The following is a 24,686-nucleotide window of genomic DNA, read 5'->3' as shown; positions in this document are numbered from 1 at the left end:
TAGAAAGGCAGGAGCTTCAGGGAAAGGGCTGCAGAATTCCAGATGCCAGGGGAGATTAGCAAGAGAATAGAGGAAGCCAGAGTATTTTACATTTCTAAGAGAAGCAAACTTCCCCAAGGATGGTGGAGGATGGCTTATGAGGAGGTCCAGGGTCTTTTACATTTTAAAGATAAGGGAACTTCCCAAAGATGTAGGAGGATGCCATGAGCCTCCAAGAGACCCCAGATTTTGATAATCAACTAACACATTTTGGGGTGTAACAAAAAACTTGGAGTTTGTGCCTGAGACAGGGTAGATTTACAGGAAGGAATCCCCACATCAAAAGACCTTCCCTGGAGAAAGGACAAATCTAATCTAGTCAAAAGACTGGGTATAAAATGTCCCAAGTCAAGAAAAACCTTGGGTGACTTCTTTTTAAGTCACTCCCCCCAAACTACCTCCGTTACAGGGCTTTATTAAATCTGTCCTATCTTTCCGTCTTTGTTAACAATAAACTCATTTAAGCTTCCAGCAAGAGTTTGGGCTAATGAGAATCTGTGGCTATACATCTCACCATAACAGTTTTGGGAGCCCAACAGGACCCCCCGCCAACACATCTGCCACCAGAACAGTTTCCCCATTGTTACAGAGATATTATCACCAACAGTGTGGAAATGCAGAGGATTATCAGAAATAACTTTGAAAAAAAATAGCTTTTTTTTCAAAATGGAAAAAATCTAGAAAAAAACTGACAAATTTTTAGATGCATTCAACCTTTCTAAACTGAGTCAAGAAGATAAAAAAATTTAAATCCACCAATAGCAATCAAAGAGATTGAAGCAGCAATAAAGAGCCTACCATCAAACAAAAGCCCTGGACCAGATGGTTTCCTAAGTGAATTTTATAAAACTTCATAGAAGATGTAATTCTGTTATTCCTCCATCCATTCCATGAAATAGAAAAAAAGAGACTCTCCCAAATACATTCTACAAGTCAACATCACATTAATACCAAAACCAAATAAAGAAAGCTCAAGGACAGAAAACTATACGCCTATATTGTTGATGAACTTAGAAGTGAAACTGCTAAACATAATACTAGCAATGTGCATTCCAAACCACATCAAGAAAATCATATACCATGAACAAGTCTGGTTCATCCCAAGTATACAAGGCTGGTTCAATATATGAAAAACAATCCATGTAATTCATCGCATAAATAGAACCAAAAATAAAAAGCACATGATTATTTCAATAGATGCTGAAAAAGCATTTCATAAAATTCTACATCCATTTAAGCTAAAATAACTGCAGAGAGTCAGAATAGAAGGAGCATACATCAGCATCATAAAGGAAATATACAATAGGCCAAAGACAACATCTTATTAAATGGAGAAATACTATGAGAATTCTACCTTAAAACAGGAACAAGGCAATGATATTCAATATTACCAATTCTTTTCAATATAGTACTTGAGATTCTAGCCAGAGCAATAAGGCAAGAGAAGGACATCAAAGGCATACAAATAGAAAAGAATAACTAAAGCTGTCCCTACTTGCAGGTGGCAAAATACTAAGACGACTCAGAAAACTCAACTTAAGGCTTATAAAATCAGAAGCTTTCCTGTATGCCAACCATAAATTCACTGAAAAAGAAATCCAGAAATCACTTCCCCCTCAGGATATCCCACAAAAAATAAAAAATTTAGGAATAAACCTAACCAAGGAGGTAAAGTCCTCTATAAGGAAAATTATAACTAATATTGAAAAAAGAAATTGAAGCAGAACTTAGGAGATGGAAAGATCTCCCATGCTCTTGGACAGGTAAAATAAATAGCATCAAAATGGCCATTCCTCCAAAAGTGATATACAGATTCAATACAGTACCCATTAAATTACTAAGGTCATTCCTCACTGACATAGAAATATAAGTCCTTAAATTCTTAGAACAACAAAAACCCAGAATAGCCAAAATAGTCCTCAGCAACAAGAACCATGCGGGAAAAGTGATTACAATATCTGCCTTCAAACAATACTACAAAGCCATAGTAATAAAAATATCATGGTATTGGCACAATAACAGACACATAGACAAACGGAGCAGACTAGAGGACTCAGAAATCCACACACTTATGGCCTATTAATTTTTGACAAAGGGGCCAAAAACATACACTGGAAAAAAGATAGCAAGCCCATTTCAACAAATGGTATTGGCACCATATGTAAAAAAGTAGAAATAAACCCCACTTTCCCTACGTAGGAGTCAGTTCAAGATGGATAAAAGACTTGGATATTAGACCAGACTTTGCAGCTCCTTGAAGAGGGCATAAGTCCAACACTGCAATGCATAGGCACAGGTAAAAACTTTCTCAACAAGACTCCAAAGGCACAAGAAACTAATGGGTGGATCAATTCATAGGATTGCATTAAACTGAAGAGCCTCTGTAAAGCAAAGGAAACTATCAAGAACCTCAACAGAGAGCCGATGGATGGGAGAAAATTTTGTGCCAACAATTCTTCTAATAGCGGACTAATATCTAGAATATAGAGAGAACTAAAAAAAACCTCACTGTCAAAAAAACCAAAAAACAAATAACCCAATAAAAAATGGGCAAAGTGAACTAAATAGATACTTCACAAAAAAAGAAATTCAAATGGCCAATAAGTTTATGAAAAAATGTTCAATATCATTAGCAATCAGAGAGATGAAATAAAAACTGCCCTGAGATTTCACCTATCTCCAATTAGAATGGCAATCATTCAAACACAAACAACAAATGCTTGCAAGAGTGTGGAGTGTTGGTGAGATTGTAAATTAGTGTAACTACTTTGGAAAACAGTATGGAGGATCCTCAGAAGGATGGGAAGAAACCTATCATATGATCCAGCAATACCACTTCTGGGTATCTACCCAAAAGAATGGAAACCGTATTACCAAATTAATGCATGTGTATCTATGTTCATAGCTGCACAACTCACAATTGCCAAACTATGGGACCAGCCAAGATGTGCACCAATGGATGGATGAAAAATCTTGGGTTATATACACAATAAATTTGTGTTCAGCTATAAAGAAGAACAAAACTAAGTCATTTACAGGGAAATGAATGGAACTGGAGAACATTATGCTAAGTGAGATTAGTCAGTCACAAAAAATAAGATATCGGATGCTTTCCTTAATATGCAAAGCTACAATTAAAATGGGTCATAGGAGGAACTCTATATGAGGAAGAAGAAACCACAGAGGAGCAAATAAGGCAAGCTAACTAAGGGGTGAAGAGTGAAATTCCCTCTTGCATATGATGTACATTCACAAACATCAAAATCAATCATTAAACTGAACATGAGAAGGAGAGAGGGGGAAGGGAATGGAGTGGGAATTGGGGAATGGGAGTGATGTGTGCATGTATGCCTCTCTAAGTTTGAACCCTATTAAGATGTATGACTATAATGCGCCAATAAAAAAAAGATTGTGTTCAAGGTAAGGTAATTTTAAGCATTTCTCACTGAATGCTCATTCTTTGAAATTTAGTGTTCTCAAATACTAATACATTGTTCTCTCTGTTTTATATATATCAGAGAATTATATATAATTTATGTGTAATTATATATAATGTCCTGTTATAAAATAGGACATTATAAAACTACCTTCCTGCACCATGCCAGAAACTATAACATCAAGATGAGTAACAGTTTTGATATTGTATTTGCTTGTAGGACATCTTTTTAAAGGCAAGGAACTGATGTTATCCTTCCCTAAAGTATATAAAAGCAAAATGCCCATACCTGCTGCATTCCTTGAAGAGCTTGCTGGAGGAGTTTCACCTGCTGTTCTTTGTTTGGGTCATCTTCTCTGTGCGCTTTGCCTTGTTCTTGCTTGAGCAGTTCCACCTCATTCCGATAGGCATCGAGCTGCCAACGGAGGCTGTCATTTTCTTCCTTCAGAGCCTCTGCCTGTGATGCTAAGGCTTAAATAGTCAGTGGAAATGCTAAATAATATGCTTTGATTCCTTTGTTGCTCACTGGAGTACTATGAAATCTTGGTATTTTAAATTAATATGTATAAACAGCCTTTTTTTGCACTAGGGATTGGATGCAGAGGCATTCTACGTCTGAGCTCAACCCCCAGCCCAATTTTATTTCTTATTTTGAAACAGGGTCTCACTAAGTTGGAGAGGGCCTTGCTAAGTTGTTGAAGCTTGTTTTGAACCTTCCATCCTCCCCTCTGAGCCTCCCAAGTACTATTACAAGCGTGTACTACCACACCCAGCTTATAAACAGTCTCTTGATGAAGACCTTAGGGTCGGTTAGAATTGGTCATGATAGCACAAAATGAACACAAAAGCACACGAGCCTATTTTGTGAATGAACCAGGATTCTAACACACAAATGTCCTCATCATGGTTCATATTCTCCACTCTTAAGTATAAATAATATATTTCTAAGTAATATTTTACTTTTACTTAAAATAGAATAAATGATAAAAGCCTTGTAATATTAAAGTATAGAACTAATTGCTTCAAAGTGACAACTGCCTACACAATAATTTAGCTGAAAGAGTTTTTTAAAGTAGTAGCACTGACTACAATTACAGAGGAAAAGTAAACTTTGAAACTAAGACATAAGATTTTTGGTTTCTCTTCCAGCATGTGAGAAGCTTAGAGGTCACCACTCTATCTTAACAGCATGTATAAAGCTAAACAAACCGAGAAAATAACTTTTATATCCTTCAGAGATATGAGGTCATAGGGCAAACTGCTGCCCTCCCCTACAAATTCAAGATCCAGACAGGCGAATATAGTGAATCACAGCTTATAGAACCAAAAATCTATGAGCAGAAACCTCCATGGGAACCAGTGCCAAGGTAGGAAAACTTAAACTGTCACTAACAGATTTGTTGGAGGCACATTGCAGAGAAGTCTGTGAGTTAAAAATTCCAAGGGGGTGGAATACATACTTCTGTAGGTTCTATTTCCCGATTACCATAGTAAACATCAGAGAAAAATCCCATCTACTTCTGCCGAGGGAAGAAAAAGGAACTAATTGTGAAATCTGAAATGCCAGAGCATTCTGTTCTTATTAACAAAACTGTCCTCAGGAAAAACTCTTTTACCAGAGCCTACTGATCTGTTAGGGTTTTATTTTTAAGTACTTCTGTTGATATAATTACATGACATAATGAAATTCATAATGGTAGGAACATCCATGCACATAGCACTTGATAAGCTTCCCTCCAGAGTGGGGTGGGAATCTCACTCCTTCTATTTCCCTATACATTATATTGAGATTGGCACTGACAATTTCAGATATGTACATAGTATCAAATGAAGTATTTCCAAAGATTCTAACTTACCTGTGGGAATGGAAATATTCAATTCTAGGTCCCTCCAGCCATCCTGTCCTACTTAAGGGTCAGGGGAATAAAAACTGAGGTGCACTGATAAAGTTTATGGTTTAGGAGCACAGGCTCAACAAAAGATGAAAATTTAATTGTTCCCCTTCCTTCCATACAAATGAAGGCCTACTTGCTGAAGTTCCTTATACCTAGAATGTCATGTCTGGATTCTAACAGAAAATCACAAGGCATATGAAATGGCAAAAACAACAAAAAAGTTTGAGATAAGTATCACACAGACTTATATATGACAAGATTGTTGAAATGATCAGACAGGGAATTAAAAACATTATAATTAATATGAAAAGGGCTTTAATAGAAAAACAGCACACAAAAGTAAACAAGAATAAGGAAAGCAGAGGACTAGACATTCTAAGAAAGAATAAAAAGTGCTAGAGATAAAAACCTGCAAAAGGAAAGATTAGGCCACACAGAGAATAGAATCTCTCTTTTAGAAGATGATCATTTACACTGGGTGTACTGGTGCATGCTTTTTATTTATTTATTAATTTTTTTTTGGTGGTACTGGGGTTCATGGAAGGCCTTCTACCTCTGGGCTACACTCCCAGACCTATTTTATACTTTTTTATGTTTGGAAACAGGGTCTCTTAAGCCAGCACAGCTGGCTTTGAACCTGCGCGATCCTCCTGTCTCTGCCTCCCAAGTGTGGGGATTAAAAGCGTGCACCACCACGCCCTGCAAGTGGTGCATGCTTTAAAACCCAATAATTGGGAGACTTAGACAGAAGGATTTTGGTCTTTGAACACCCTCAGCTACTTAGTAAACCTTTTACAACTCAGTAAGACCCTGTTTCAAAATAGAGGTAGAATGCCCCTTGGTTTCATCTCCAGTACTTCAGAAAGAAAAAAAAAGATGATCACTCCAAAAATGAAAAATTCAACAGTATGAATTGGACAATGAATAGATATGGGCCCATCTTAAAAGAGCTAACCTAATAATAATAGGCATAGAAGAGGGAATAGAAGCTGAAACCAAAACGATCAACAATTTTTCAAAGAAGTAATATTGGAAAATGTTCCAAACATAGAACAAGAGGTTGACACAGGTACAGAAAACTTGTAGAACCCCTTTTAGACAAGATCAGAGAAAAGGTTCACCATGCTACACAATAGTCAAACTGACCAAAGTAGAAGCCAAGGAGAGAATCGTAAGGCGATAAAAGCAAAAGACCAAGTGACATTAAGAGGCAAACCAGCAAGAATCACTCCAGACTTCCCAAACCAAGTCATGAAAGCCAGAGGGGCCTGGAGTAACATATTCTAAACTCTGAAAGAAAACAACTTTTAGTCCCACATTATCTACCCAGCAAAACTATCTCTAAAAATTTGATGGGGAAAAAAAATCTTCAATAACAAACAGAATCTAAAAGAATTTATGTCTTCCAAACTAGTACTAGAGAAAATACTCAAAGACATTAACTGCAAAGAAGAAATAAGTAATACATGCCAGAACCAGAGAAACAAGAATTTACATCCAGCAAACAATTAGGCAAAGAAGAACGCTACTTCAAACAGAAGTTAAAACTCAAAATGTTAGGAAATAAAAATCATCTCTCAATAATCACACTGAACATAAATGGCCTCAACTCAATATAAAGACATGAGGTGGCAAAATGGATTAAAAACTGGAATCCATTTATATGCTGCCTGCAAGAAATACACACATTATAAATAAAGATACTCACAAAATAAAGATGAAGGGCTGGAACAAGATAATTCATGCCAATGTAATGTGAAGACAAGCAGGAATATCAAGTTAGACTTCAAGCCCAAGCTTTCCAGAAGAAAAAAGCAGGTAATTTTTTACTGGTAAAAGGAACAATTCAACAATAGGAAATAATGATAGTTAACATTTATGCCCCAAACATAGGTGCGGCTACTTTCATAAAACAAACTCTTTGAGACATAAGTCACACATAAATTCTAATTCAATAATACTGGGAGACTTCAACACCCCTTGCACACCTCTAGACTGATCTTCTAGGCAAAAGGTCAGTAAAGATGCCTCAGGCCTATAGAACACCATAAATCAAATGGACCTATTAGATACATATAGAATATTTCACTCAACTACAGCAGAGTTCACATTTTTTTCTCAGCTGGTCACAGAACCTTCGCAAAATTAGATCACATCTTGGGCCACAAAGTGAGCACTAGCAAATTAAAAAATGTGACATACTTCTCTATGTATTTTCAGACTACAATGGAATAAAACTAGAAATCAATTATGACAAGACCCAGAGAAACCACATAAACATATAGAGACTGAACTCTATACTGCTGAACAAAAAATGAGTCATAGAGAAAATAAGGGGTAAAATAAAAACATTTCTAGAAACAAATGAAAATAAAGGCACAACATATCAAAACTTCTAGAAAACTCTTAAGGCAGTATTACGAGGATAATTCATAGCACTGAGTGTCTACATAAGAACAGAAAATCACCAAATAAATAACCTAATGACACACTTTAAAGCCCTTGAAAAACAGGTACATTGTGATCCTAAGGCCAGTACACGATAGGAAATTATTAAAATCAGAGAAGAAATCAGTGAAGTCAAGAATAAAAAATACAGAAAATCAACAAAACCAAAACCTGGTTTCTTGAAAAAATTAACAAGATAGATAAATCACTAGCCATTGTAACAAAAAAAGGAGAGAATCTACCCAAATTATATGTAGATGAAAAAGGCAATATTACCACCAACAGTGTAGAAATCCAGTGGATAATCAAAAACTACTTTGTAAAACTATACTCCAACAAAATGGAACATCTGGAAGAAACTGACAACTTTCTAGATAAACGTAACCTTCTTAAACTGAGTAATGAAGATGTAGAAAATTTCAACCAACTAATAGGAATTGAAGAGATTGAAGGAGTAATAAAGAGCCTATCATCGACTTCCGGGAAGATGGCGACCGAGAAAAGCAGGGCTTAAGAGCCCCGCTAACAACCAATCTCCATTACCACAAAATCAGCGCCTTTCATAGCCAAGAAAACACCATCACCAGAGAAACAAAAAATCACCAGGCTCCAGAGAGAAAGCAGACTGAGAACAGAGCTCAGAGCCACAGAGGAGATAACTGGCCTCACGCCCGAGGAGACGGCAGCAGCGCCATACTGCCGGCGGCAGCGGCGACTTCACCGGACGGCTACAGCAAGGCGAGGTGAGCCGCTGCGGAACAGCCAGGCGGGATTTCTCGGCGCAGGTAAAATCTAAAGCTCCCAGTGGCTGAGCTCAGCACACGCCGCAGAAATTCAGAGAGGAAATCAAAACCAAGAAGAAATACGCCAGCCTCACGGCCGAGGGCGTGGCATCAGCGCTATATTGCCACTGGCGGGAGAGCAGAGAATTCACCGAATCCAGTATAACTACATCTGCGTACTCAAGAACAGTGAGTCAAACTGCGGGCCACAGAGGAGAAATCCCAGTACTGTACTCCCTGGGACTTGACCCAGTGGGGGAGAGGCGGTGGCAGACATATCACACCATAGGAGAACATGCAACCTGGCACCCCCCCCACAGTCTAAAGCAGCCTCTATCGACTCTCTGGGTCGGAGACTCTGTGATAAAACCCAGTAAAGAAGTAGTGGGGTCTGAGATACTAATGACTCGAGATCCAGAACACCTTAAGTGAAGTCATAGTGACCCAAGGGAAGAACCCAGAGAAGGCACACACTTCCTAAATCATGGGAAAGAGGAATAATACTGGAGCAATGAATGCCCACAACCCCACAACATCAGAACCCGATAAAACAGAAATTCAGAGATTTCTAGAAGATCAAATTAGGAAAATAACTGTAGAAATAATAGAGGTGCTTTGAAAAGAACTCAGAGAGAGCCAAAAAGAGATAAAGGATTCAATTAATGAAGTAAAGGCCTCAATTCAAAGCACAAACAAACGATTAGACCACATGGGGAACAGAATCTCGCTCTTAGAAGATCATTCCAAAAATGAACGCATAGTTTCTAATCTAGGAAAAAATATCCGACAGCAGGAATCTGATATTGAAGAAATATGGGCCCATTTTAAGAGAGCTAACCTAAGAATAATTGGAATAGAGGAGGGGAAAGAAAGTGAAACCAAAGGGATCAACAATCTCTTCAAGGAAGTAATAGCAGAAAATTTTCCAAACACAGAGCAAGAGGTCGATACACAGGTCCAGGAAACTTATAGAACTTCCTTTAGACAGGATCGGAGAAGAGGATCCCCACGCCACATAATTGTCAAAATGACCAATGTGGAAGCCAAGCAGAGAATCTTAAAGGCAGCAAAAACAAAGGGCCAAGTGACATTCAGAGGCAAGCCAATTGGAATCACTCCAGACTTCCCAAATCAAGTCATGAGAGCCAGAAGGGCTTGGAGTAACATATTCCAAACTCTGAAAGAAAACAACTTCCAGCCAAAACTTTCCTACCCAGCAAAACTTTCTATCAAATTAGATGGAGAAATAAGAAGCTTCCATGACAAACAGAAACTGAAGGAATTTTTGTCTTCAAAACCAGCGCTAGAGAAAATACTCAAAGAGATTAACTACAAAGAAGAAATAGGTAACACACACCAGAACCAGAGAAACAAGAGTTTCCATCCAACAGACAACTAAGATTGGTTATCTGTGGAGATTCATTATTTATGTTAGTCTTTTACCTATCTCTAAATGGTATTGTTTGCCTATATTGTTGTTAATTTTTAGGATTTCTAGTTGGAATATTAATATACCTTCAGATATAGCATTTGGAAATATTTTATCCCATTCTATCAGTAACTTTTAACTCTGTTTACATTGTCTTTGGATATACAATACTTTTTTTTTATTTTTTAGGGAGTTTGTATACTCTTCTGTTGCCTGTGCCATTGAAATCATATCCAAGAAATCACTGCCAATTTCAGTGTTGTGAGGTTTTATGACCCAGATTTTCTCCTAAAAGTTTATAGTCTTAAGATTTATATTTAGGTCTTTTATCTATTTTGAGTTAATATTTGTATATGGGATTAGGTAAGGGTCCAATTTTATTCTTTTCCATGTAATTATTATGTTTCAACAATATTTAGTTAAAAGATTATTATTTCCACCACCAAATGTTCGTGGAAACCTTGTCAAAAATAACTTGACAATATAGGGAAGAATTTAGCTCTAGGCTTTTATTTAACTCCAATGGTTTATATATCTGCCTTTAGAATAGTACTACACTGTTTCAATTATTGTAGCTTTATATGGTTTGAAATCAGAAAATATATATCTTCTAGCTTTGTTCTTTTTCAAGATCGTTTTGGGTATCTAGAGTCCATATTCCATATTAGGATAGATTTTTTTTTCCTGAAAAATAAATATATAAATATATGATAGTTTCACCTAAAAAAATAGAAAAAAATATTCTCTGGTAAGAAAGAAAGTAAAAAGAAATACTGAAATGTTATCTTTAAGTCATCAAAAGCTTGGTATCAGACAAATGAAACTGTTATGTGAGATTATCATTTTAATTTTGGATAAATTGCTATAATACTAGATGTCAACCACTAAGCCAAGCATGGGAGGGAGGGATGTGGAGAGAATGGGGTGGGGATCGGGTGGGGGCTGACTGGGTGATGTGTGCATGTATATCTACAAAAGTTTGTATCCCACTATGATGTATGAATACAGTGCACCAAAAAAAGAGCCTATCATCAAATAAAAGCCCAGTACCAGATAGTTTGCCAAGTGAACTTTACAAAAGCTTCACAGAAGATGTAATTTTAGTACTCCTCCACCATTCCATGAAATAGAAAAAAACGAAGCTCTCCCAAATACATTCTATGAAGCCAACATCACATGAATACCCAAACCAAATAAAGACAGCTCAAGAAAAAAAAAACAAACAAACTACAGGCCTGTACTGCTGAAGAACTTAGGTAGAAAACTGCTAAACAAAGTACTAGCAACACACATTCCAACCGCATCAAGAAAATCATACTCCATGACCAAGTAGGGTTCATCCTATGGATGCAAGGCTGGTTCAATATGTGAAAATCAATCCATGTAATTCATCACATAAAGAGAACCAAAGACAAAAATCACATGATCACTTGAATAGGCACTGAAAAAGCATTTGATAAAATACAACATTCATTTATGCTAAAAGCACTGCAGCGAACTGGAATAAAAGGAACATATTTCAATATAATAAAGGCAATATACAGTAGGCCTACAGCCAACATAATACTAAACTGGGAAAAACTGAAAATTCCCGCTAAAAACAGGAACAAAACAAGGATGTCCATTATCACCATTTCTTTTCCCTATGGTACTTGAGACTCTAGCCAGAGCAATAATGCAAGAAAAGGAAATAAAAGGAGTACAAATAGGAAAAGAACTAGAATTTTTGCTATTTGCTATTTGCAGATGACATGTTATTATACTTAGAATACCCAACAAACTCAAGCAGTCCTATAGAACTGATCAAAATCAACAGTGTCTGGATACAAAATCAATCTTAAAAAATCTGAAGCTTTTCTGTATGTCAACAAGAAATCCAGAAAACACTTCCACTAAGGATAACCCACAAAAACATGAAATAATTAGAAATAAACTTAACCAAGGTATTAAAGGACCTCTACAAAGAAAATTATAAAATATTGAAAAAAGAAATAGAAGAAAATCTTAGAAGATGGACAGATCTATGTTTTTGGATAGGTAGAATAAATATCATCAAAATGGCCATGCTTCCAAAAGTGATCTATAGATTCAATACAATACCCATTAAATTACCAAGGTCATTCCTCACAGACAGAAAAATCAGTCTTTAAATTCATTTGGAACAGCAAAAAGCCCAGAATAGCCAAAGTAGTTCTCAGCAACAAAAACCCTGTAGGAGGAATTTGTATTACCTGACTTTGTATTATATGACTTTATTTTTTGTGGTACTGAGGATGAGAACCCAGGGGCTTTTCTACCTCTGGGCTATAGTCCCAGACATATTTTTATACTTTATTAGGAAACAGGGTCTAACTAAGTTGCTGAGAGCCTCATTAAATAGCTGATGCTGGCTTTGAACCTGTGTGATCCTCTTGTCTCAGCTTCACAGGTTCTGGGATTACAAGCATGCGCCACCATGCCTGGCAGTATCTAATTTTAAACTATACTACAAATACACAGTAAATACAAATAAAACAGCATGGTACTGGCACCAAAACAGATACATAGACCAATGAAGCAGAATAGAAGACTCAGAAACAAATCTGCACACTTATAGCCAAATGATTTTTGACAAAAACATACACTGATAAAAAGATAGCCTCTTCAACATATGGTGTTGGCAAAACTGGTTAACCATATAGAAAAGTGGAAATAAACCCCACTTTCTCACCCTGTACAGAGTCAATTCAAGATGGATCAAAGCTTGGAAATTAGACCAGAGACTCTGAAGCTGCTTGAAGAGGATATAGGTCCAATACTGCAATACATAGGTACAGATAAAAACTTTCTCAACAAGACCTCAAAGGCACAAGAAACTAAAAGGCTGATGATCAACACGTGAGATTGCATTAAACTGAAGAACTTCTGTAAAGCAAGGGAAACTATCAAGAACCTCAATAGAGAGCTGACAGAATGAGAGAAATTTTTTGCCAACTATTTCTCTGATAGAGGACTAATATCTAGTGTGTACGAGAACTCAAGAAACTCAGCACTAAGAAAACAAATAACCCAACCAAAAATGGGCAAGTCAACTAAATAGACACTTCAGAAAAGAAGAAATTCAAAGGGCCAATAAATGTATGAAAAAATGCTCAACATCATTGGCAATCAGAGAGATGAAAATCAAAACTACCTTGAGATTTTATCTAATTCCAACTAGAATGGCAATCATTCAAAATACAAACAACAACAAATGCTGGAGAAGTGGGAAGTCTAACACATTGTTGGTAGTATTTCAAATTAGTGCAACCACTTTGGAAAACAGTATGGAGGATCCTCAGAAGAAGAACGTTTACCATATGATCCAGCAATGACACTTCTGGTTATCTACCCAAAAGAACGAAACCAAAGTACCAAACTAATGCATGCATGTCTATGTTTATAGCCGCACAATTCACCATTGCCAAACTATGGAACCAGCCAAGATGTCTATCAAGAGATGAATGGATTACAAAACTATGTGGTATGTACACAATGGAATTGTACTCAGACATAAAAACCACAATTACATCATTTACAGGGAAATGGATGGAACTGGAGAACATTACGCTAAGTGAAATTAGTAAATTACAAAAAGTAATATGTTGGATGCTCTCTATAATATGTGGAAGCTAGGGAGAAAATGGGTAATAAAAGGAAATCTAGATGAAGAAGGAGAAACTATAGATGAGCAAATAATACAACATAGCTGAGGGGAGTGGGAGGAGGGAAGAGAAATTCTCTAATGTGCCTGAAGTGCATTCACAAGCATATCAATGTCAATCACTAATCCAAACATGAAAAGGAGGAAGAGGGAGGGAATGAGGTTGGAATTGGGTAAGGGCTAATTGAATAATGTGTGCATGTATGCTTGTACCATCTTGTACTTCCTTAATATGTATGACTACAATACACCAATAAAAAGAAAAAATTATTATTGCATTTAAAATTAATGCCTAGTTTTCTCCAGTGATACACAGAAAAAACAGTAACAAAAATAACAGAGCACTCACTTATTGTCATTACAGAAAATGCTAAAATGTTTAAAAATTATAGAATGAAGAATGTACAACATTTCTCATAGGGCTCATTATATAGCTCAAGCTTCAGTGATTAAAAAAGAGAAAAAGCTGGAAAGAACAAAGAGTTGGAAGGAAGAAAGAAAGGGAGATGATATGAGTACAGCCCATTGGGGTGGCTGAAAACTTTTTACAGCAATCTTGAGTGGGTTCTCTGCCTTTGCAATGCCTTGCTTTCTTTGTCTCTGTATGTCATTATCTCTACTACAATCAGGATTCTGCTGGCAGGAATGCACCTGAGACCTCACTGATTCCTTTCTGTTCTTTAATCTTTTTTTTTCTTTTGTGGTATTGGGGATGAAACCCAGGAGTACTCTACCTCTGAGCCAAACCCCTAGCCATATCTTTATTTTGAAACTGAGTCTCAATGAGTTGCAAAGAGCCTCACTAAGTAGCTAAGGCTGTCCTTGAGCCACAATCCTCCTGTCTCAACAAGGGTGCGCCACCACCCCTGGCTACTGTTTCCTTTCTGATATTTTAAAATAAATAAATCACTTAAACACAGATTCCTCATTGGTCAGTTATCTCACTGCCCCACATCACCTCAGGACCCTTCTCTCTTTCCTTGCTAGAATCTTTATAATCTTTTGGACTAGCCAACTTTGCCCAGTCTATGAATGGTTTTTTGGCTAAACAGATTCCACCTCAAACTCTTTCAGCACTTTGTATTTTCTCAGCCTCCTGAGAACTTCTGGCCAGGCCTCCAAGTCATTCCCAGTTATGTGGTCATTTCACTCAACTTTCTGTGCTTTTTGTCCTGGGCCTCAGAACTCTTATAGGAAGTTGTAGAGCTAAGTGAGGTAGATCATGGCAGACATGAATACAATCACTAATCCCCTCATGTCCTAGACTAGAATAGCTACTGTGGAACTCCAGGCTACTTCCTTTTCTTCATCACCTGTAGCCAGTCCCGTACTAATGATTTTAGTCCATCCCTCTAAAAATTACCGCTAGTCTCTTTAAAATTATATTACCCATTGCCTCCTTTCATTTTGCCATTTTTTTGCAGTACTGGGGATGGAACCCAGGGGCATTCTACCGTCTGAGCTATACCCCCAGCCCTACTTTTTATTCTTTATTTTGAGAAAGGGCCTCACTGAATTGCAAAGGGCATCACTAAGTAGTTGAGACTATCTTCAAACCGCAATCCTCTTGTCTTAGCTTCCCAAATGCTGGGATTACCAGCATGCACCACCACAGGTGGCTATTTTTACTATTTTCAGTTCAACCATTTTTTCAATTCCTGTTGCTGTCATTCTAGTCCCAACCTCTTTATTTCATACCTCAGACTCATGATACCCTTACTGACAGGTCACTCATCTCTCACTGTGTTTTATCCAGTTTTCTATCATTAAAAGCCTTGAAAACCACTAGTCTAAATGAAGAAAGTAGATGGCAGATGTGAAAGGGAAGAACTCTTCTTATGTTTATTGGGTATATGCACTTTCCATCTTGCTTAACAATAGAATGAATTAATTTTATAACATCATGTCTTGGTTTGATATAATTGTCTGTCATCAAAGTATTGCCGGGAGCACAGTAGTCTTTTCTTCTGCAGCAAGGGTGTTTTCAAGTACTGACTATCATAAATATGAAATAATACAGTTTCTGGAAGAACAGACATTTGTGTGGCACTCCAAGGAAAGGTAACTGTACTTCAAGGAAAATTAACTGAATATAAAGGTAATTTTACATTCCTTGGGAAGTAAAATATAACCAGGGATACACTATAGGCTCCTGAAATTCAAGTTTGCTAGCATAAAGAGCTAAAACAACAACTCTGAGATCTAATTGCTTAAGCTTTTAATTGAAACCAAGTGATAGCTAAAACATGTAGCTGATATAGGTTCAAAACCAAAGACCCTCTTCCTGGCTCACTTTGAAAAGGATTTTTCTGCAGTTGAGTACTACAGAAGCAAGATAACAGAATTAGATATAATCGAGGGGAAGAAAAATACACAAAAGTCTTTGAATTAAAATGCATTGAAATCTTTTGGGAGAAAAGCTATTTGTTAAGCTCTATTAAGTCTATTGTAGATAGCTTTATTTGAAAAAACAGCATCTTCATATGTGGAATAGGAAAGGAAATAGCTATAAGATGATCTGTCAGAGAGTTTCCAGTCTCTAAACGAATAAGATTCTGTGCAGTATCCAATACAGCTTTTAACTCAAAAGAGACACAGAAGCAAAATGCAATTATATAACCTTAGTTAAGTGCATTCAAACTGAATTTTCCACACACCCCTCTCCTCTTCCAAAAACTATGCAAACTGTAATTTATCCAGTGGATGCTTAAAATTATGGATGCATTTATTTCATGGTAACACTGGATAAACTGCATACAATATTGTAGATACTGAGGTGGAGACAATCCTACAGATCAAAGATTAATCAGCTATAAATCATCCTAGCTAAACTCTTAAGTAATTTGAATAGCTCAAATATTATTACGGTGTTTTGTTTATTTTGGCAATATTTATAGTATTTTTGCAGTAATTAGTTCACTCTTCTGGAAATGCCAACTAACCACTAGTTACAAAGGGTTTATTTAATATAGGTAACAGTTTGTATGTGTAGGAATCTAACATGGCAAAAAAGAGAGAAAATTAAAATGTAACAGTTAATGAATGACTGTTAAAAAAAGTTTGACTTGGTAGTTTTCTTTCTTTATGAATTTCTGTTCATTGAGTGAAGATTCTAAGACCACTCAAGTGAGGATAGAACTTGGCTATAATATACCAGTACTGGAATCAGGCTTGGTGTTGCATGCCTGTAATTCTAGTTTAGGAGGCCGAGACAGGAAGATTGCAGATTCAAGGTCAGCCTAACAACTTAGTGAGACTCTGTGGTGGAAATACTCTTATATTTTTATTTTATAAGGGTTATCCTTTTCTTCTATTAGCCAGTTGATTTTTATATACTTTGATTGTTGCATTATAGTTTCACATCATAATGAAGTTCAGAGTGATAGGGACATACATGCACATCACACCTGGAGAGCTTCTCCCCAGCTCCCTCTCTCTTCCCTCCCCTTCTCTATACATGATATAGAGATTGGCATTGATAGTTTTACATATGTACGTAGTGAAAATAGAAGTGTTTCCTTCATTAATTCTCTCTACTCTCGATTACCCTTCCCTAGAACCTCTCCATTGCTCCACTCTCAACAACTTTGTGAGACCATGTTTCAAAACAAAAAGAAAAGGGCTGGGAATGTAGGTAAGAGGTAGAATGCCCCCGGGTTCAATCTCCAGTAAACACACACACACACACATACACACACACACACACACACACACACACACACACACACACACACACTCTTAACAAGTACTGGAACCAGGAAATTCAGATTTGAATTATAATCAACCAATCATTTTCCCCTCCTCTCTCTCATACACATACCAGTGATAGTATGCCATCATATATCCAAGATTTAGTGCCTGGCATATAATAGTTTTTTTATTTTTTGCAGTACTAGGAATTGAACAAAGGGATATTCTACCTCCAGGCTACACCCTCAGCTCTATTTTTTATTCTTTATTTTCAAACAGGGTCTCACTGAATTAGTTGCAAAGGGCCTCACTAAGTAGCTGAGGCTGTTGTCAAACCAAGATACTTCTGTCTCAGCCTCCCAAATGCTGGGATTACAAGTATGTGCCACCATGCCCAGCATGTAATAGTTATTAGATGAATGGATGGACTAATTTAACCATCACAAAATCTGTTAGATGATCTTTAAAATGCATTGATTACAACGTGGAAGCTAAAGCTTAGTGGGGGAGAAGTCCCTCCCAGGTTAAGGAGAATAGAAGTGGAATTAGAACTCAGACGTTCTAACTTTAGGTCTAATGCCTTTTCCACTGTATCTTCCTATAGTATAAATTCTAAGGTCTCACTAGATTGCTGAGAGTCTCGCTAATTGCTGAGGATGTCCTCTAACCTGTGATCCTTTTGTTTTAACCTAGCAAGTACTAGGAATACAGGCATGTGCCATCATGCCGAGCTCAAATTTTTTTTCCTATATGCATTTTGTTAAAAATTAAATCTTATATCCATCTATTATTAATTTTAGTATATGGTATAAGTGATAGTATTTATATATGTGTTCTCTCATGGTTTCTATTATAAAAAATGCTATTAATAAATTCAAACCCAGCTGAGTGTGGTGGTACACACACCTATAATCCAAGTACTTGAGAGGCTGAGACAGGAGGATCACAAGTTCCACACCTTCTTTTAAAATAAAGTTAAAGCCGGGTGTGGTGGCACACGCTTGTAATCCCCGTGTTTGGGAGGCAGAGACAGGAGGATCGCGCAGGTTCGAAGCTAGCTGTGCTGGCTTAAGATACCCTGTTTCCAAATATAAAAAAGTATAAAATAGGTCTGGGAGTGTAGCCCGGAGGTAGAAGGGCTTCCAGGAACCCCAGTACCACCAAAAAAAAAAAAAAAAAAAAAAAAAGGTAAAAGGGATGGGGGTATAGCTTAGTGGTAGAATGACCCTGGATTCAATCCTTAGAACTACAATAAATAAATAAATAATATAGAAAAATAAATCTAAACCAATTATAGAACAATGTCACCTAAGTGTCCAGTGTTTCTTAAAAGAGAAAGCAATTTTTAACTAGGTACTTCAATGGAAGATGGTGTAAATGAAAACCACACAAAGTCCTATAGTCACAGTTTTGATACTTGGCCAGTGTACTTTTTATGTGGCACTAGAAATTGAACCCAGGGACATTCTGTCCCTGAGTTATACTCCCAGCCATATTTTATTGTTTATTTTAAAATAGGGTTTCAATAAATTGCAGAGGGCCTCACTAAGTTACTGATGCTGGTCTCGAACTTCTGATCCTCCTGTCTTAGCCTCCTAAGAACTGGGATTACAGGTGTGTGCCACAGGACCCAGATCAGCCACTGTTTTCTTAAATGATCCCATTAATTATTTCTAACTGATGTCCCGAGTGATGGGTCAATTCCCCTATCTTAATTGGTTTTAAAGTTTTAAAAGTATTGGCCCTGCAAACAGATGTTTGTTAAAGAAAACAAAGAAAGGTTATTTTTACCTGATTCCTCAGTTTCTTTTGTTTCTGTTGTCTCCTCTATTTCATCATCAGACATTTCCATTTCTTCTTCTCTCCTGATGCCCATTAATTCATCATTATGAATGTTGCGAATTTCCTAAGGTTAAAATATACTTTTTAAAGGTGGAAGAGCCATTTAAATGTTGCAGAAATGAGCAGAACTAAAAATGTTTAAAGACATAAATAGTTGATAATTTTTCTAATCTGATGAAAGATTCCAATATATATCGACATATTCTATTTATTCCAAGAGCTCAGTAAAACTCAAGCGGACCTATGTGTGTAAAAGTACGTCTAGGAACATCATACTCAAATAATAGAAACCTTAAGAAAAAAGAGCCATTAGAGGAAAGTATAATGTTATATAGATAAGAACAGCAATTTCAGTTCTTTTATTTCTTTCAGAGTTAAAAAAGTCAGAAGTCAGTGGAACAACATATTTATTCAGAGATAAGTAAAAAAATCCATTTAGAATTTTATATTCAGAGAAAATTTCAAGAATGAAGATGATAGCCAGGCATGGTGGCGTTTGCTTGTAATCCCAGTCCTTGGGAGGTTGAGATAGGACTGTTGTTCAAGGACAGCCTCAGCTATTTAGTGAGGCCCTCCACAACTTATTAAGACCCTGTTTCAAAATAAAATTAAAAATAGGGCTGGGGGTGTAGCTCAGAGGTAGAATGCCCATGGGTTCAATTCCCAGTACCATAAAAAATGAAGATGAGATAAATATATTTTCAGACAAAAGTAAATGCAAGAATTACCAGGAGATTTGCACTATAGTAAATGCTGAAGAATTTATTTTAGGATAAAAGGAAATACTGCCCAATATAAATGCAGATCTTTAGAAAGTCATGAAAAACTTTGGAAATGATCAAGATCACATTGGAAAGGTCACTTTACAAAACTTAAGCAAGAGATATTTGCATGTTGGAGAAGCTTGTGATATTTTAATGGCTACATGATATCTGCTAGAGGTTCCTCAGCACTGAACTGAGAATTCCTTGGCTATGTTAAGCCCTACTGGGTTGTTATACAGGAAGTATCCAAAGCTGTCTGGTGAAAACTGCTTCCACTTATGGGAGTTTTACATATTTCTTTCTTTTTTTTTTTGGTACTGGGGATGGAACCCAGGGGCATTCTACCTCTGAGCTATATTCTCAGCCCTATTTTTTATTCTTTATTTTGAAACAGGGTATCACTGAGTTGCAAAGGGCCTCACTAAGTAGCTAAGGCTGGCTGCGAACTGCAATCTTCCTGTATCAGCTTCCCAAATGCTGGGATTACAAGCATGCGCCACCAAGCCTGGCTTGGGTTTTACATATTTCAAATAAATTTAATAATTAATGCTATAGTTAGTCACTATCCCAACTAATTTCTTCCTCTTAAAATTCCTCTTAACAGGAAAAAGTGACAATTTCTATTTCAAGTTAATTTTCCATTAAAAATAAATAAAAGACTCTTTAAAAGTTAGTTATTCAGTATCATCACTGATAGTTAAGTAATAAAAAAAGTCAGATGCTAATATAGCATCTTCCATGTAGTGAAGAGGCCTTATTTAAAATAGAATTAAATAATTACTTGCTTGAGAAAAGTGAACTTTAAAGGGCTGTGTCCTAAGAGACATTTACTATGTTTTATACAAAATCATTGCACAGAGAACAATAAATTTCTGTAATTTAATTCTATCTCAGGAGGCTGGGTTTCATTTATCATCAGAGCTGATAGTTTTAGAAAGGTGATTATTACAAAGTTTGACATTGGAAAATCTGAGTTTCGCACAACTCATTTTATCAGGAAAAGTTGTGGCTTTTTAAATGCCTAACAAAAATGTAGTCTGTTGGAGTTTATAAGCAGAGATAAACTCTCAATTCACACGTATATCACATAACCCTGGGAAAGTTAGTGTTTCTTGGAAGAGTAAATTATGTTCCTTCTAGGGAAATATCCTAGGACAGGAAGATCTAAGAGCTAAGACATGTCTTCCAGTTGCTCAGCATCCACAAAGCATCTTTATGCTTCCAGCTCGGCAAAAAACAATAACCTCTCTTAGAAAAAAGTTCAATACAAACCAGACCGCAGTGCTGCAGCTGGAGCCGCGGCGTGAAGCGGCGGGCGCCATTTTGCCTTGCAGTACCAGGCTCCAGAGAGGAAGGGAACTCATAACGGAGTTCAGAAACCAGAGAGGAGATACGCCGGCCTCACGCCTGAGAACGTGGCAGCAGCGCCTTACTGCTGGCGGCAGCGGCGAGTTCACCGGACGGCACCAGGCCAACACACTCAAAAGCCCACCAAGCTCCAGAGAGGAGCGGCGGACAGCGAGCCGAGGTGAGCCGCTGCGGAACAGCCGGGCGGGATTCGGCAGATTTCTTGGCACAGAGATCAGCTAAAGCTCCCAGGGGCTGGGTTCAGCGCACCCTGCAGGGACTCAGAGTGGAGTTCAAAAACAGAAAAGAAATACGCCAGCCTCACGGCCGAGGTCGTGACAGTGGCACCATATTGCTACCGGTGGCAGCAGCAGCGAATTCACCAAGTCCATCTGCGCACTCAATAGTGAGTCAAATTGCGGCCCCTAGAGGAGAAATCCCAGTACTATACTCCCAGGGACTTGACCCAGTGGGGGAGTGGTGGTGGCAGAGATATCACACCATAGGAGAACGCCCAATCTGGCACCCCCACATGGTCCGACAGCAGGAATCTGACATTGAAGAAATATGGGCCCATTTTAAGAGAGCTAACCTAAGAATAATTGGAATAGAAGAGGGAAAAGAAGGTGAAACCAAAGTGATCAACAATCTCTTCAAGGAAATAATAGCAGAAAATTTTCCAAACATAGAGCAAGAGGTTGATACAAAGGTCCAGGAAACTTATAGAACCCCCGTTAGAGAGGATCAGAGAAGAGGATCCCCATGCCACATAATTGTCAAAATGACCAATGTGGAAGCCAAGCAGAGAATCTTAAAGGCAACAAAAACAAAGGGCCAAGTGACATTCAGAGGCAAACCAATTAGAATCACTCCAGACTTCCCAAACCAAGTCATGAGAGCCAGAAGGGCTTGGAGTAACATATTCCAAACTCTGAAAGAAAACAACTTCCAGCCAAAACTTTCCTACCCAGCAAAACTTTCTATCAAATTAGATGGAGAAATAAGAAGCTTCCATGACAAACAGAAACTGAAGGAATTTATGTCTTCAAAACCAGCGCTAGAGAAAATACTCAAAGAGATTAACTACAAAGAAGAAATAGGTAACACACACCAGAACCAGAGAAACAAGATTTTCCACCCAACAGACAACTAAGACTGGTTATCTGTGGAGATTCATTATTTATGTTAGTCTTTTACCTATCTCTAAATTGTATTGTTTGCTTTTATTGTTGCTATTTTTAGGATTTCTAGTTGGAATATTAATATACCTTCAGATATAGCATTTGGAAATATTTTATCCCATTCTATCAGTAACTTTTAACTGTTTACATTGTCTTTGGATATACAATATGCTTTTATTTTTTAGGGAGTTTGTATACTCTTTTGTTGCCTGTGCCATTGAAATCATATCCAAGAGATCACTGCCAATTTCAGTGTTGTGAGGTTTTATGACCCAGATTTTCTTCTAAAAGTTTATAGTCTTAAGATTTATATTTAGGTCTTTTATCTATTTTGAGTTAATATTTGTATATGTGTTAGGTAAGGGTCCAATTTTATTCTTTTTCATGTAATTATTATTTTTCAACAATATTTAATTAAAAGATTATTATTTCCTCCACCAAATGTTCGTGGAAACCTTGTCAAAAATAACTTGACAATATATGGAAGAATGTATCTCTAGGTTTTTATTTAACTCCAATGGCTTATATATCTGCCTTTAGAACAGTACTATACTGTTTCAATTATTGTAGCTTTATACGGTTTGAAATCAGAAAATATACATCTTCTAGCTGTGTTCTTCTTCGAGATTGTTTTGGGTATCTAGAGTCCATATTCCATACCAGGATAGATTTTTTCTGAAAAATAAATAAATAAATGTATAATAGCTTCACCTAAAAAAAAAAAGAAAAGAAAAAATATTCTCTGGTAAGAAAGAAAAAAGCAAAAAGAAATATTGAACTGTTACCTTTTAGTCATCAAAAGCTTGGTATCAGACAAATGAAACTGTTTTGTGAGATTATCATCGTTAATATTGGATAAATTGCTATAAAACTAGATGTCAACCACTAAGCCAAGCATGGGAAGGAGGGATAGGGAGGGAACGGGGTGGGGATCGGGTAGGGGCTAACTGGGCGATGTGTGCATGTATATCTACAAAAGTATTTTCTTTACCCATTATGATGTATGAATACATTGTATCAATAAAAAAATAATTAAAAAAAGAAAAAAGTTCAATACTATGTGATATGGCTTACCTAGAGGTTTTCCACAGCTTCAAAACCCCCTAGAAATATAATAGACTCAGGGGTGAATTTTACTTAAATGCTTCATACTACTTTAGAAATAAGATTTGCCAGTTGCTTTGCTTATAATGAAACAAGGGTAAGAAAAACTAAAAGGGAGGTTGCTCTAAGTTGTTCAGTTAGGTAAAGTAGTAGAGCTCAGAGTCCTCTGACCATTAGATTTATAAAAAAAACCGAGGACTCATAGCATATTCTTTTATAAATATCCAATACTAAGTCACAAAAATGGGATAAAAGCAAAGAGAACAGCAGAAGTTAGAGGGTACCATACTAAAGTAAGTTTATAGGGAGCATCTTAGTAAATGACAGTATCCCCAGTAAAAATGAGATTTTAATTCCTTGAAAACCTTACCAGTAAAGCACTTCAGAGCTGAGAAACCTAATTTCAGCATTCTCTGAGTAAATCAGAAAATCTATACTTTGGGAAGCAAACCCTAACAAATACCTTCAGAGTAGAGGGCTCTAAAGTGGCAGGCAGGTACCTGAAAAAGGCATTCTACTTAATTTGGACACTGGTACAGGCAGGGAGAGGATTGGGAGTCACTAGTGTACAGTTAGTGAAGGTAAGAGCTGTCTCCCAGATGTGCCCCACTAAGCATCCTGATATGTGGATTCAGTGCTGGAACTCAAAAAATGGCAATGACATGCAAAAACATTTTTCAGCAATTCACATTTGTAAGTGTCTACCTGAAAGTAAATGAGTCAAACTACTGATAGACTATATGAGGAGAAGATAGCTTTCCTAAAGTTTTTATGCCACTCTTCTGCCCACAGTAGATATTTACTGTCTTTCATTTCAACTGTAATCTATTAGTGACTTCTGAAATGGCATTATAATAACTTTGAGCCTGTTCTACCATAAATTTTTCTCAAGTTTGAAAGTTATACTGATACACAATGAAGAATAAAAAGTACTTCTGTGTAGAATAAAATTTTAACCTAAGACGGGGAAATTCATGAGAAGGATCACTTTTGTACTAACTGAAACTTTCAACTTATTATAAAGGAAGCAAATCATAAGTCATTATA

The 24,686-nt window shown here is 36.9% G+C and overlaps 1 protein-coding gene across 3 annotated transcripts in view; it reads right to left on the bottom strand.

The window, feature by feature from the left end:
- ENOX2 (ecto-NOX disulfide-thiol exchanger 2) overlaps positions 1-24,686 on the bottom strand; it is a gene marked incomplete at both ends in the record, with an annotated part of 204,751 nt that overhangs the window by 18,590 nt on the left and 161,475 nt on the right. For 2 of the 3 annotated variants that reach the window (XM_080719277.1, XM_080719275.1), the window contains 2 exons: positions 3,765-3,946; positions 19,193-19,307. In XM_080719277.1, coding sequence (XP_080575403.1) covers positions 3,765-3,946; positions 19,193-19,307 — 297 coding nt within the window. The remainder of the gene's footprint in view (positions 1-3,764; positions 3,947-19,192; positions 19,308-24,686) is intronic. The other variant, XM_080719276.1, reaches the window with a different exon arrangement.

The sequence above is a fragment of the Muscardinus avellanarius genome, assembly GCF_963383645.1.
Source record: "Muscardinus avellanarius genome assembly, chromosome: X".
NCBI classification, from domain to species: Eukaryota; Metazoa; Chordata; class Mammalia; order Rodentia; family Gliridae; genus Muscardinus; species Muscardinus avellanarius.
This window is presented reverse-complemented; position numbering and strand designations above follow the sequence as displayed.